At 39.8% G+C, this 13,931-nt stretch overlaps 2 protein-coding genes across 2 annotated transcripts; one reads left to right on the top strand and one right to left on the bottom strand.

Annotated features, from left to right (window-relative positions):
• The first annotated feature begins 8 nt into the window (after positions 1-8).
• LOC131789426 (atrial natriuretic peptide receptor 1-like) lies at positions 9-6,422 on the top strand. The gene is made up of 13 exons (XM_059106536.2): positions 9-71; positions 436-540; positions 675-746; positions 1,466-1,628; positions 2,187-2,339; positions 2,631-2,802; positions 3,080-3,220; positions 3,703-3,826; positions 4,317-4,385; positions 4,612-4,786; positions 5,253-5,351; positions 5,595-5,686; positions 6,297-6,422. The coding sequence occupies exons 1-13, from the start codon at positions 39-41 to the stop codon at positions 6,420-6,422; spliced, it is 1,524 nt and encodes a 507-aa protein (XP_058962519.1). The 5' UTR covers positions 9-38.
• Positions 6,423-7,281: 859 nt separating this feature from the next.
• Positions 7,282-13,870, bottom strand: LOC131789403 (uncharacterized). Its single transcript, XM_059106510.2, has 5 exons — positions 13,218-13,870; positions 11,849-12,034; positions 10,464-11,528; positions 9,701-9,985; positions 7,282-9,169 (listed from the first exon to the last, which is right to left on the bottom strand). Exons 1-5 carry the CDS (start codon positions 13,753-13,755, stop codon positions 8,718-8,720), a joined length of 2,526 nt encoding a protein of 841 aa, XP_058962493.2. The 5' UTR covers positions 13,756-13,870; the 3' UTR covers positions 7,282-8,717.
• Positions 13,871-13,931: the final 61 nt, after the last annotated feature.

Below are 13,931 nucleotides of genomic sequence, written 5' to 3' on the forward strand. Positions count from 1 at the left end.
CTGTAGCAATAAAGCGGTTGAACAAGAAAACTGTTCACATGACTCGAGAAATTCTTATTCAGCTCAAACAGGTTAGTAAATATATAAGCCTTTAGAAATCCACTGTCGCACAAGTTGTTTTAGAGCACGGATAGAAATTCAAAGAACTGTATTTTCCCTTAACGTTTCAGAGATATAAGTGAAAAATCGCAGACTTGTGAGGTGTTTCTGTGATGAGTTCATCATGATATGGTAACTGGGGTGTTACAGCTACAGACAACGGTCAACACCTTTTCTGCCTGAAGCGGGATTTATACTCATGACTTATTCAACTTTTTATTTTTTCTTTTGTGAAAATTAATATTCTGATCTATACACCTTAGTTTATCACCATGTAGTCACGTTACATTACGACGGTGTCGTAATGCACAGTAACTGAATAACATTTTCTTTAAGGTACGGGACATCAGCCATGAAAACCTAAACCCCTTCATTGGAGCGTGCATCGAGTCACCCAACATTATGATGGTTTGGTCGTACTGCAAAAAGGGAAGCTTAAAGGTAAGTACTTATACAGTTTTATTGGCATTAACCCTTTAACCCCTTCAATATAAAGGAAATAATCACCAACTGAAGAAGCTCTTGATTGTTAAATTCATGCTTTTCATGGAATGTTGTTCATTTATTTTGATTAGGACGTCTTGGCTAACGATGAGTATAAGATCGACTATGGATTCAAACTGTCCATGGCCATCGACATCGCGGCGGTAATGAGATCATTTATTTTCTTTTCTATCATGCCAAAAAAGTGTTGTAGAAGAAGTTTAAATGTGGTGATAAAATCAGGGGAACACCCTCCAGGGACTATTGTACTGCGATTTTGATCCCATCACATTTCGAAGTAATCCGATCGAGGTCTATTTTTGTAGTTATGGAGCGGGTCTTTGTTTTAACGCCTGGGGGAAGGAGGAAAAAGAAGGGTGGGGGGGGGGGGGTGGAGGAGGATTTTGGTTGTGTCACTTGCACCCCTCCCCCTCCCCCTCCCCCTTACGGTTCTGTAATGAATAATGACTGGTCTCTTATAGAGAGGAGTCAATAAGTGTAACAAAACTAATATCTTGGTTGTGTTCTTCTTTAACCGGCATCAAGAGGCTTTTTCTCAAAATTGTTTTTGATGGGTTATCATAGCAACAGTATCAGTTGTGATAGTTTATCAGAGCAAAAGTAAACTCTGTTGAGTCATCAGACGTAACTAAGTGAGCCTCACTTTCATTATTGGCGAGAGATCAAAATTGACAAATTGGAGGAGAGGCTCAGAACCAATACTGATAATTTCAGAAGGTCACTTTCAGAGGTGATCCAGATTTGGAAATAATTTAAGTAGAGCATCCATTATTCACTATTTTGCCGACTGTTTTGTGTCGTCGTGGCAATGATAAGAAAATATTTCCTTTAACGGATCATTAGTCTTTACTTTATGCTATAGGGCATGAAATACCTTCACAACACCTCTGTCAAATTCCATGGCAACCTGACTTCGACTCGATGCGTGATTGACAGTCACTGGGTTGTCAAGATCACAGACTGGGGTTTGCATGAATTCAAAGCTGGACAGGAGAATACCAAGAGTTTGCACAAGATGTATTATGGTAAGTCTCGTCTTTGCATCTGTGCCACACTCGTGAGTTTGGAGGAGTCTGTCGACGTATTTTTACAGAATCGATATGTTGTGTTCGACTGGTGTTTACATCATTTTGAATTAAAGTCAGCAATTTAGTCTACAATGTTCCCATATTTTTTCACTTGTGAAGTGTTTTAAAGAGTGTGGGTTTTTTTTATTTCTTCCCCTGCCCGTAGCCAACCAATACATGAATATGAATCGTTATTCACTTCGGTCGTAGACAGCTGCTAATTTATTACTCAGAAAAATCGAAAACATATTTTGTAAACTTAATCAGAGGTTTTCGTCTTCTAAGTCCTCTGAATCGAGAAGTCAATATTCGATACTTCACCTACTGGACCTCTCCAACCAACTTCTATAAACGAGGCAAAGACTAAGACAAAGACCATACGTATGGCTGATAATTGAAGCATGTTAAGAGCTTTTGTCAGTAATAGTAGGTCAACAAAAGACACTGGCCAACCTAATAAAAGACATTGGCTAAGAATCTAGTTTATGGGTACAACCGTTTCTTATGCCATGTTAGATCTCTTGTGGACTGCACCTGAGCACATCAATATCAGTAAGGTGGAGCGTGAGGGGTTTTCCCAGAAAGGAGATGTGTACAGCTATGGAATACTACTTCAAGAAATGTCCTTTCGTTCGGAGCCTTACAGCAGAAAAATGCTACAACCTAAAGGTGGGTGAACTGGGTTGGATAGAAATGGTTGGTGAAGTTTTCCGAGGTATTTTTACCTATTTTCTTACGGAGCTTTCCCCAATTTTTAGTCGCATTAAGTGACTGGGAGTATTGCTGCATTCCAAAGACGGGATGCTGGTCAATCACTGGTAGAATCATCAGCGATTTGTCAATTTTCCCTAAAATTTCACCGGTATCTGTCTACACTCTTGCATGGAGAAAGACATCGCAACCGAAAATTGTCCTGCCCCAATTTACGTATTCACCTTTTGCAATCCTCCCCTTAAACAGTAATAATTCACCGTGTTGTGGCTCATGAGGATCCTCCTTTCCGTCCTGATGTTCCATCAATGGAAATGAAGCCGGAATACATAGAGCTGATGGTAGATTGCTGGAATGACGAACCCGAGGAAAGGCCGCATTTTTACCGAATTGTAGAGCGGCTCAAGAAAGAAAGTGGCAGGTACATCTCAGTGAAGTACATAATTTTTTTTTAATCATATTTACCGTTTTAAGACATACGTTTGGAATAACGAATATGAACGTGACTCTTCCAACTGCCAAGAAAAATGATTCATTGTGATAAAGAAAAGACCTGGAATGCCTGCACAAGTCATAAGGACATTAAGTTTGGTCCCCCCTCCCCTACTTTGTCAGAAATCCTAGGTACACCCCTGCATCAGTCCTGCATCGCATATAATTTTCATTGACATCAAACCTGACACGAATTATTTCCTCAGAGGATCTAACATCATAGAAAACATGGTTACTATGATGGAGAAGCATGCTAATCACTTGGAACAGCTTGTGGAGGAACGAACCAGGCAGTTAAATGAGGAGAAAGAAAAAACAGAGAAAATCCTCTACCGATTGCTCCCACCGTAAGTAGAAAAAAAAAACACTAAAAGTTAGCTTGCCGTATGCGACGACAGTCGTAAGAGAAAAGCAAAGACTTCGTATAGAGAAGGGACAATGAGATCAAAAAGTGTTGCGACTTTTCTGGACCAGTCATGGAACAGAGTTGCTTCAGACGAAAAGTGTTGTTTAAACGATTGAATGTCGTACTTTTTGAATGAATCTTGTAAACCCAAATATATCACAAAAGCCAATGAGAAATAACACAACTATCACCAACAGCCAATTAGAACTTGAAACGAAATCACTAAACCTTACTCAAGCGCGACAAAAACGTGAGAAACTGAGCGCGATTGGAGTAAATTTTGTATCTAATTAATTCAGAACAAAGACGACATAAGTTTCTTATCCAATCAAATGACGCAGTGAAGCAAAGCTAAAAAAAACCGGGATTTCTCTCGACACTCAATTGATAACTGCCCTGAAAGTTTTCTTTTCACGTTCTTAGTTTGGTAGTGGACCAATTGAAGTCTGATAACACGGTGCAGGCCGAGGGATTTGAGGAAGTTACCATCTTCTTCAGTGACATTGTCGGCTTCACTAAGCTGGCCTCCATGAGTACCCCGCTAGAGGTATGGAACTACACAATGGATGCTGATAAATCTTAACGTCTCTATGCATTAAATCACGTGACTTACATCATGGGGACTTGGGTCGGGTGTAGCGTTCAGCCATAGTTATGTACCAATAGGCCATTTCACAGTTGTGGGCTGAAGGTGACCTTGTTGTGATGGAGACCAGCATCTAGTTAGCATGATAACAAAGTAATATGCATTTGGAAAGCAGCAAGGTTTGTATCATGACAAGGTCAACCTTGGCCTCACACCTGTTCAAAGGCTTGGCAACCAAGCACACAGCTGTAAAATGGACTATTTTGGGAAGGTCTTGATGATTAAGGTGTCTCTCTATGACTCGTATGGGAAGCAGCTCCTCAGTGTGCGGAAACCTCGAAGAGATATTTGCCAAAGTTTACTTTGAAACAATAAGTAAAATCACTGGATTTATGATGAACACAGACCTATGAACAAATACGCTAATAATTCTCTCTTTTTCCCTTTGCAGATTGTGGGCTTTTTGAATGATTTGTATGTGTCCTTTGATGAAATTATCAGTCGTTTTGACGTATACAAGGTAAACTCACATTGAGAAAATTTACCTGAAATTTGTAAAACGTGGTTTTGCTGTTGTTCTCTCCCTTAAAGTCCGTAATATCGAACCCAGCCTCTCTCTCCAGACCCGGAGGTTTTTCCGGCGTTTTTTCTTTGCCGTGAAAGAAGCACCACCTTTTAGAGGGTTTCGTGAAAATAAATAGGGACTGTATTAAAAAACATTGAAATGGTAGTTTATCTTTTTTCAGGTGGAGACAGTTGGTGATGCTTACGTTGTTGTCAGCGGTTGTCCTAAGAAGAATGGGATAAAACATGCTAGTGAAATTGCTAGCATGGCACTAGAGCTTCTCAGTCACATGACTGTATTTCGTGTGCGACATCTGCCAGACCATCAACTGCAACTGCGAATTGGCATCAACACGGGTAGGATTTCTGGACCTTTGATTAGTTGTTCGCCTTTTCATGTCATCATTTTCTTTCTGCATTGTTTTTCTCCATGAAGTCATAGGTGATCCCTTGTCCCTTTTTCCTTGAACTTGGCTGTTTAGAGCAATTTTCAATTCAGCGTCGAAAATAATCCTGTATTGCTTTGGTTTTGCTTTACTTCGTTATGTGGTTGGTCTAGAAAACTCGCGCTACGTTCTCAACCAATCAGAGTCTTCCCACGCCATAGGCGGTCAGGTTGTTTGCTTTGAATTCTCATTGGTTCTTAAAGGTATTTCCCTTTCTTCTGATTGGCCGTTGTGATTACTTTGGTTTTGGTTTTTACGACACTCAATCGAAAAGCGCTCTTATGCTGAACCGTATCGCATGCAACTGCACTGACGCCGCGATGTAGCAACATAGGTTTGAACGTATAACTTGCTTTTCATTTTGATTTGATTTACAGGTCCAGTGGTGGCGGCAGTTGTTGGTGTGACCATGCCACGGTTTTGCCTTTATGGTCACACGGTCAACATCGCATCTAAGCTGGAAAGCACCTGTCTGCGTAAGTACTGCGCATGCTCTATGCGTTCCATCACTCTGACCCTTAGGTGCTCTAATTGGCCGTGGAAGGTCTGATACATTAATTAGACCTTTGGCCTTTAACGATAGAGTTAATGATCTTTTTCTGTGAACTTATTTGGTTGAATATCTTAGAAACGCATCGACCAAGTTTAAAGCAGGTATTTAAGTTTTGGTAATATTTGTATATTCTTATGATGATTCTTTTATTCATACATTTCTCAAGCTTTGCGCATCCACGTGAGCAGCGAGTCACATTCGAGGTTGGTTGAAGTTGGAGGTTTTTATCTAGAGGAGAGGGGACAGGTCCAGATTAAGGTAAAAAAAATATCTCGGAGGTGATATAAGAAACTGACTAAAGGGACTATTCTCCATGCTTGATGACACTTTAACAGTCAATTAAGTTAAACGTAAAAAGGCAATTTATTTTTCTATCCGCCCCTCTGAGACGCGGTTCTCCAACTGTTAGACAAATGACGCTCAAGAAATTTCTGTTTTCAATCCATGGCGCACACTAACAGCGCTGCGAATGCAACGAACACAGATGGAGGCTCGGAACGTTTGAAAACCTGAGTAAAAAGAATATAGCATTTTTCTTTCGAATTAACTGAACCCTCTCCAATTACGGTTTGTAATTTTGTTTGTTTGATAAATCAAACTAATGTTCTTCTCAATGTACTTTCAATAGCTGGCGTCATTTACTTAGAGTACGCACCCAAGCCTTGTTTGCACCAGAATATTCACAAGTCTTTGTTACGTGTCTCCATTGTTTCCATGAGGGTATTGTTTTAAATATAGTGTCCGAATAAACAGTCCACATCTTGAAAGCGAGGCTTAGCGGTAAAATTGCGTATTTCGACGTAAACGTGCACAAGGCCTATCGATATTTTTACATCGTGTTTTTCTTTTCTTTGTCCCTATTTGACAGAGGCAAGGACTGGTGACTACTTACTGGTTGGTTGGTAAAGAAGGCTTTGACAAAGCCTTACCCGACCCCCCACTGGACTTCTCAGAACCTCTGTTTGAAACTTTGGATGTGTATTATGCCAGTTAATACCAACCAAACACTTTCCTAAAACTTGGCAGGGAAAACATTTTATCAACTGACCAATAGTAATAACAATAATATGGGGAAAATAATCATATGTAAAATTTGTGAAGGGCACTTGTTTCTATAACGCTGAAGCTCTCTTTTTTAAAGTCATGGGATTGGACAAGAAGATAGAAAATGTACAGAAATTCAGGGTGGATAAGAGCAAGCGTGCAGGGAATTCTGGGGGGACAAACCTTTACCTCTCATCCCCCATCATTCTTCCATTCCTTTCTTTTCTTTTTCTTTTTCTTTTCTCTTTTTTTTTAAGACCGCCTCTCTTTTTTCCTTTGCTATTTTCCATTCCTCATGCAAATAACATCAGGAGTCCTTTTGGAATAATTAATCCCTTAACCCATTAGAGTGAGTATCGTCTAATTTCTTCTCTCAGCATCAACCCTGAATTAAACATAGAGATCACGAGAAAAAAAAACAAAATGCATGATCCTCAGCTTCAGAAGTTCCCGATGATCTAACAAATTCCCCTCTTCAGTACAATAGGAAATGTAGAGAGGGCGGAATGGAGAATATTTATCCTCATGTAAGGATGTAAAGAGTTAAGGTTGGTTCTGTTGGGCACCAAATGCCCCGTGGGTATCTTCTTTCTACATTTTTTTTTTCTTTTTTCGTTGAATTTTCTGGTCAGTTTGCCTTCATGGCTCTATCTAATTCGGAACCAATTGCCTTTCCGAATCTCTGTAATTTCTTAGAGTGAAACAAAGATACCATCTACCTTGAAAAGGTAACTAGAGTGTAAATAGGATTTTTACTAATATCATCGTAAGTTAAAAGAAAAGGGAGATTTTAATACTTTATCATCCGTTTTATTCATAATTATCTCGCGTTAAACGTTGTAAAAGGCTGGGTTATGCGGTCGTGTTTACATTTAAAGCGATTAACGAACTGTCTTTTACAAAGGGGAGTCAAAACCAATGCAAAAACAGCAGAGCGCTTTTCGAAAACTTAAGTAATCAGAATGACCAATCAAATCAATGGAACACATTACAAGAAGCCAAAAAGATTTGGCGCATCCCTAAGATGTTCGCTAAATAGCAGATCCTTTACAGGCGAAAGGAATTTGAACTTTGTTCTGATCGAAACTGTCAATGGTTCAGATGCGATTTTACAACACAAGAAATCGTCTGTGATTGAAATGAAGAGAGTGAGGCAAGCAAGACTGGTTGACAACTCAGTCCTTAAAGGAATAACGTAAAATTTACGTGTAATGAAGATTACTTTAGTTCAACCTGCTGGAATTTTCTATGTTGTAAAATATAGTTTTTATCTTGTCATATTTGCGGCGGATAATAATAAATTATTGTTGAATCCAAATCTTTTCGATGTTTGTTATAAAAATCAATATCCGCGCTATAAATTTTTAGAAGGAATAATACATCATAAAAACACGAAACGCTTTTAATAAAAATACACCTGCTTCCCAAATTAACCCTTTCACTCCTGGGTGTGACCGATGAGAAATTTCCCCCAACACTGCCGATATGTCTTTAAGCAGAGAGGTGATAAGATCAAAAATATATACATTGCAGAATATTTTTAGATTCAACATAAAATTCTCAATGCTAAAATCATAAGAAATGTAAGGCAGACAGTAGCGAGAGTTTATCTTTAGATCTTGGGAGTGAATGGGTTAACGGCAGGAAAATAAATTTTTAACTATAAAAACTGTTTGGCTCGTTATTCCCCTTCAAGGACTCGTTTCTAGAAAGTTGCGGGAGTTACCGACCCTGAAAGGCTCAGCTTTTTGTTTGCTGTGTTTAAATTCAAGATCGGTTCATTAAGGGCTTGTTATTTAAACAAAGTTTAGCCGTTGTTTAACAAAACTACGTTCTAAGCCATCTTCAGTTTAGCCAAACCTTTTATCTGAATATTTATCTTTGTGAAGCTAATAGTAGAGGAAATTTATTAAATTAAATTAACCCTCTTCAAGAAAATTCCTGAGACTCACTGCTTGCGTAAAACCGCGTTTTGGGTTGGACCTCGTGTAAATAACCGGTCTAAGAGTTTTGAAATTTGGAAAGTGTAAATAAAAGGAAACAAAACAGAACTGACTGATTTTTGAGCCAAGATCTGCCCTACTCTAATATTAAGATATTATCAGAAGGCTCATGGCTCGTGAAGTCGTTGAAACCTTCGGTAAGCGGGTCTAAGAACACTCAAGGATCGATAGATATTTGGATGTCAATCAGTACTTGTTGATTTAAACTCTTAATTTTATCCGGTTAGTTTTTTCTTTGGTGCTTAGGTAATGTTCTGTTTGGCCTTTCCAAGTTCAACTTGCTTAGCCGCTGATCCAAACTGTAACGTGCTCGCTGTCTCGCTAAGGTTACTGGCGAGCGGGCTAACATTAACAAACAAACACGCCTTACCGTCCCCCCCAAGAGAGCTCTGCATTAATTGAGTCAACTTAGAGTTTCTGTAAGGTACGTGCATTGCATTCGTTCTTAACGCTGCAAATACTTGACCCAGCGCTGAAAGAGATTTGTTGATAGCTGCTGCTTCCACGAGCCTTTGTCCTGTGGCTTCAGTTTTGGAGATCCTCTCTGAGCCAGCAAGGTCTACAAGGGTCAGCGTACCGCGCGTGACGGCATTTGTCACGCGATCTGTGCCATGAAGCTTCAAGAGGAGTAACAAATGGGAGCGGGAGCTGTTTGTGTTCATTTTGGTAGCACCCACTGAACGGTTCGAGTCACCTGAAATTGCAAACACAAAAAAAGAGAGAGTTGCTGCTGGATAGTTGCTCGTAAACATTTGATTTTTGCCCCCCTTTGACGAAAATATGAAGCACTTGGGCTCATTTCTAAGAACCTCAGGACTCCTTTTCGGAAACTCAACCATTAGCGCCTCAGAGTGATTAGCATTTTAATTTCTCCTTTCCGCGTTACCCTGAATTAAGCGTTACGATCACTAAAATAGAAGAAATGATCATTACCCCAAGAAGCTCTTGATTGATAAGTTAATAGCTAATTCTCCTGTCAGTAGCTTGGGATATGCGCCAGGACAGTGCGGAGAATGTGCACACTGATATTAGGTGTTAAGGGTTACGCAGTCTCAATCTATTCTTAAAGCAATTTCAACATGGATAGTGTTAGTTTCAGTCATGTATGGATCTCAATGTGAAAATCGATTTCAACTGGGAAAAAGCGTTCAAAGTTCCCTTTTACCGCCTTTTGAATAGCACAGGTAAAGATAACTCAAATGTCAGACATCGAAAAAACGTTTACCCTTTTCCATGATGCCTTTGATATCTGCAGCAGACTTGACATTAGCTTCAGTGACATCAGTAATGACCAGTTGTTTGTTCCTCATCTGAATGGTCAGTTGTTGTGAGCTTCCACTCTCACTGAGCAGATCCCTCACTGTTTCGTTATAAACTTCCACCATAGAAACACACATAGTATAGTCCACGGTGGTTCGTTCGTCGCATACCCGAAGGAGTTCCAGAATCGATCTGATATTTACTCCGGGATCTTCGTTTGTCCCCATCATTGTGTACGTTTTCCCTGAGCCTAAAAAGAAAGTAAAGTCGATGCTCATTTACCACAAAAGTAGAACCGTTGCAACACCTAAAAATTAAGAACCGCTTACACTGAGGGGTAAATATAACGACATCTGGTCAAGTCTCCCAAAAGTAATCTCGCCCGAAACTAAACTTGAGTTAGGTTGCCCGAGATAATAAGTCACGTCGCCCAAAATCTCATTGTGATAAAAAGACGAAACAGACTATTATTTGGCAATAAAGTTGAGAAATCTTTATCACCTAAATAGCGGTGTTCGTTTCCGACAACAAAGACGTCTGTAGGCTGATATCGAGGGAGAAAAAATATTTAAAAACTAAGGAGTTAAAATGTGCAGAGGGCAAAACTTTTCAAAGACCACCAGATAAATAATATTCAATGACGCACTTTATGTTCCCTCCTGTGCCACTCAGATGAGAAACGGTGGCCTTCAAGGAATAATTTTAAAGATTGCATTAAGAACACGTACCTGTTTGACCGTAAGCCATGATACAAACATTGTACCCATCAACACAAGATGTAATAAGAGGAAGAGTGTCTTGAAAGACTTCTTCCTGAGTACTGGTTGGAAAAAAAACTCGGTCAAATCTGAAGGACTTTTTCTGTCCCATTGCTGATACCAAACTTATGTCTTGGTCCGTGGAGAAATTAAGTACATCATCTGCATTAGGATCAAATCTGCATCTACAGAATACTCTGATGTTACCGCGGAGTTCTTGGAGTTTATTGTACAAAAGTTTTCTTTCGAGTACCTCTTTATGGTACAAGGCGCGCAGTTCTATCAGTTCCTTGCTAGAGCCTTGGTTTTGTTGTTTCATCTTACGCAAAGACCCTTGCGCCTGATTTAAAACTGAATAAAGTCCATCCATTTCGCTTGAAAAACAATTCCGCAATTCCGCTAACTTCTCAGGAAAGAATTTAATTGAGGACTTGATATTCAGACAAGTATCCTTAGAAACCCTCTTCTCTTTAGGAGTCGCCACGGCAATCGTTGCCACAACTGGTTGTTGAGGTTGTGTTTGCGCAGATTTAAGCTGCTGAATCTCCCGTTGTAAACTTGTCCCTTTGATCTGAAGTTTTCTTGCTAGTTCTTCTGCTGATCTAAGCTTTTCTTGTAAGTCCAAATTCTTCCTTTGGGACTCTTGCAACTGAGAATCTTTATCTCGGAGTTGCTCCTCTAGCTGTCCAATTCTTTTCGTCAAGCCTTCCATCTCCACTGCTTGCTCTTTACTAATCGCAGAGCTATTTGCAAGCTTCAAAGGAGTCTTCTCTTCAGTGGGATTCGCGTCCTCAAACAGCGTCATGTAAGTGTTAAGGACCTCATCAAGATCATAATTACACTGTCTCAACAACGCAAGTATCTCAGAGGTATCGGTCCAATATGGAAATGTCTCCTGAATGGTCACCAGACGCGATTTTACATCTGGTACATACATCTCCCATGACAGAGGCATCTTCAACCATGTGCCAGAATGTTGGTCGTAAACACTTAGTACATTCAACTTAGTTTCTTCAAAGTACGTAGTCAATAGTCCTAGAATAAGATTCAGAACAAATTTGTACATTAATGCAGTTAAGTCATAAGTTACCAGTGAGAACTGACAGTTATGATGACTCCTTAACCCTTTTCTTAAATTCACACTCGCCATGAGCGTAAATGAACAGGCCACTAGATCCACAGGCTAGATAGGCATGAGGGGTGAGGAAAGATTCTGGACCCCCCCCCCCAACCCCTCGTCTTGAAACACCATTGATACCTCAAAAGCACAGTAATGCATGTAAAATTAGCCAATCATACTACAACAAAAAGTTTCCCCATAACAATACATGTAATCACAATAAAGAGCACTGCACCTCTAGATGGATGCTCCATCAACCCCATGCGATCATCTTTCCATCTTGGTACCCAAGCACTTTGTGACTGCATAGCAGCACCATGAGCTGTGTCATCATATCCATACTCTCCTGTTTCTAGTCTTTGGTCACTCTCTATGTAACCGTGTTGGTACCACTCCTCAGGAAATGGCTGCAACTCATTACCTATAGGTAAGAAGCAATAACAGAATACATATTATTAACCCTTAAACTCCCAGAAGTGATTAACACAAAACTTCTCCTTACAATATCCATACATTCTTCAGCAAACAGGTAATGAGAATATTCAAACTCATCAGGTAGAAGCTACTATCTTGATCTAGCACCAAGTTCTCATAACTAATTTACAAGGAAATGTGTAGCAGCTACAGGGGAGAATTAATAATCAGATCTTAGGAATTGAAGGGGTTAACAAAACTAGTGGTCTGTTTATTGCCTGGAGGCTCCCCTTATCCACACAATACCTGGTTTATACCAACCCTGGATGAATATGATAGATCATATGCCAAGAGAGGCCTCAACAAAATTTTTCAATGAGGATGCTCTACCCTGAATGCAACACATTGGAACAAAAGGTACCCCTTCCACAGGAAATGATACTCCTTTTAGCTACAATGAAGAGCAGAACAGAGCACAGCAGATCATTCCAATCCTCCTTTATAATGAGTATCCCCACAAATAACAGGATTAATTGATAACTTTCTTAATTGGTTCATATTTCCTGATGTATCACATAGAAAGTCAGTGGGTCAATGAACATACTGATCATCATCATCTCAATAAAATGTCACTTAGGGTAAATATGTTGATATTTGTTTGGTCAGGTGAGTGATCTTCTCAAAAACTTGGCCACTTGCCTACCTATACAGACCCTAAGTAATTTCAAAATTGTTTTCTCAGACAATACTTAAAGGAGAATATTGTGTTCCGCTATAATCCTATCAGATTTTCCACATTCTCATGGGTCTTAGAGGTATAATAAAACAAACAAGACAAACTATGCTTATGTGCACACATATGTTTTGAGCCCCACTCAGAGTAATTTAAAAGTTAAAATGAGCCCTGAGAAGAGCCCAAAAGACATTTATGCCCAAGAACATGTGTACTATTATTATTACTTTGGAAATCATTTAGAAACAAGTACTGAAAAAAATTACATAATCTCCATTTTAGGCTGCAAAGTGATTTAGTGATCCTAAAACAAGTCCGGGCAAGTAAGCATCATGAACATTGTAGCATACCCCAACGGCTTCCCCCTCTGGCCCCACCTCCCCTCTATTCCCTTAACTTTCACCACTAAAATCTTTAGGAAAACACATGCTCACTGTTGCTACCCGGAGATATATACCTGAATTCCAAGAGTCGACGAAATACCTTTGACCTTCCAAATTTATCACACTGTAATCTTTTCCCGTCTTTAGGCAATGAAAGACCTCGAATACAATGTCATCAGAAGTTGAATTTGAAATCCCTCCTGCCTGGTCGGCTAATCGATTTCTATTCCCGATTTTTGACTGTTCATAAACTCCTTTTGAAGTTGAACGATAAACTGGCCCGTCTGGTCTGTCCATCCCGCGATACGATTGGGAACATGATCGGGAATGCGGAGCAACCGCACGCTCGATACTCATGTCCACTTCGTAGTCATCGAAATGATCAGCCGAGTCATATGGACCGGAATGATAAGATGAAGGTTCATTTCTAATGAAAGGTGATGCAAAATGCTGAGATTGAACACCATCGTAGGGTTGACATATGCCGTGATTCGTCTCACCACCATTAGCGACATAACCGTTCATATCACAACTTCGTTGTGATCTTATGAAATTATTAGCTGGCTGTATACTCGTGGGGTTTCCAGGCCTTGATTGAGCTCCATTACCCATATTTTACTCTACAATAGTCCACAATTCTTCTTTTGACACAGAATACGCGCTGACGCACCGCATTAGAATGTCAAAAACCGCGTCAAGAGCTGAAACCTTATAGTTATAGTTAATCGAATCGTCGCCATAACTAATCAAAACAACAACAATTTGACCTTTGACTACTGATCAGCTGA

Source organism: Pocillopora verrucosa, chromosome 9 (genome assembly GCF_036669915.1).
Source record: "Pocillopora verrucosa isolate sample1 chromosome 9, ASM3666991v2, whole genome shotgun sequence".
NCBI classification, from domain to species: Eukaryota; Metazoa; Cnidaria; class Anthozoa; order Scleractinia; family Pocilloporidae; genus Pocillopora; species Pocillopora verrucosa.

Excerpts from the sequence above, each read along its gene's own strand:
- LOC131789403 (XM_059106510.2), bottom strand. The coding sequence starts at position 13,755 with ATGGGTAATGGAGCTCAATCAAGGCCTGGAAACCCCACGAGTATACAG. Across the intron at positions 12,035-13,217 it reads CGTCGACTCTTGGAATTCAG|GTAATGAGTTGCAGCCATTT; the intron begins GTATATATCTCC and ends TCTTACCTATAG. Across the intron at positions 9,986-10,463 it reads CATGGCTTACGGTCAAACAG|GCTCAGGGAAAACGTACACA; the intron begins GTACGTGTTCTT and ends CTTTCTTTTTAG.
- LOC131789426 (XM_059106536.2), top strand. The coding sequence starts at position 39 with ATGACTCGAGAAATTCTTATTCAGCTCAAACAG. Across the intron at positions 541-674 it reads GCAAAAAGGGAAGCTTAAAG|GACGTCTTGGCTAACGATGA; the intron begins GTAAGTACTTAT and ends TATTTTGATTAG. Across the intron at positions 2,803-3,079 it reads CTCAAGAAAGAAAGTGGCAG|AGGATCTAACATCATAGAAA; the intron begins GTACATCTCAGT and ends TTATTTCCTCAG.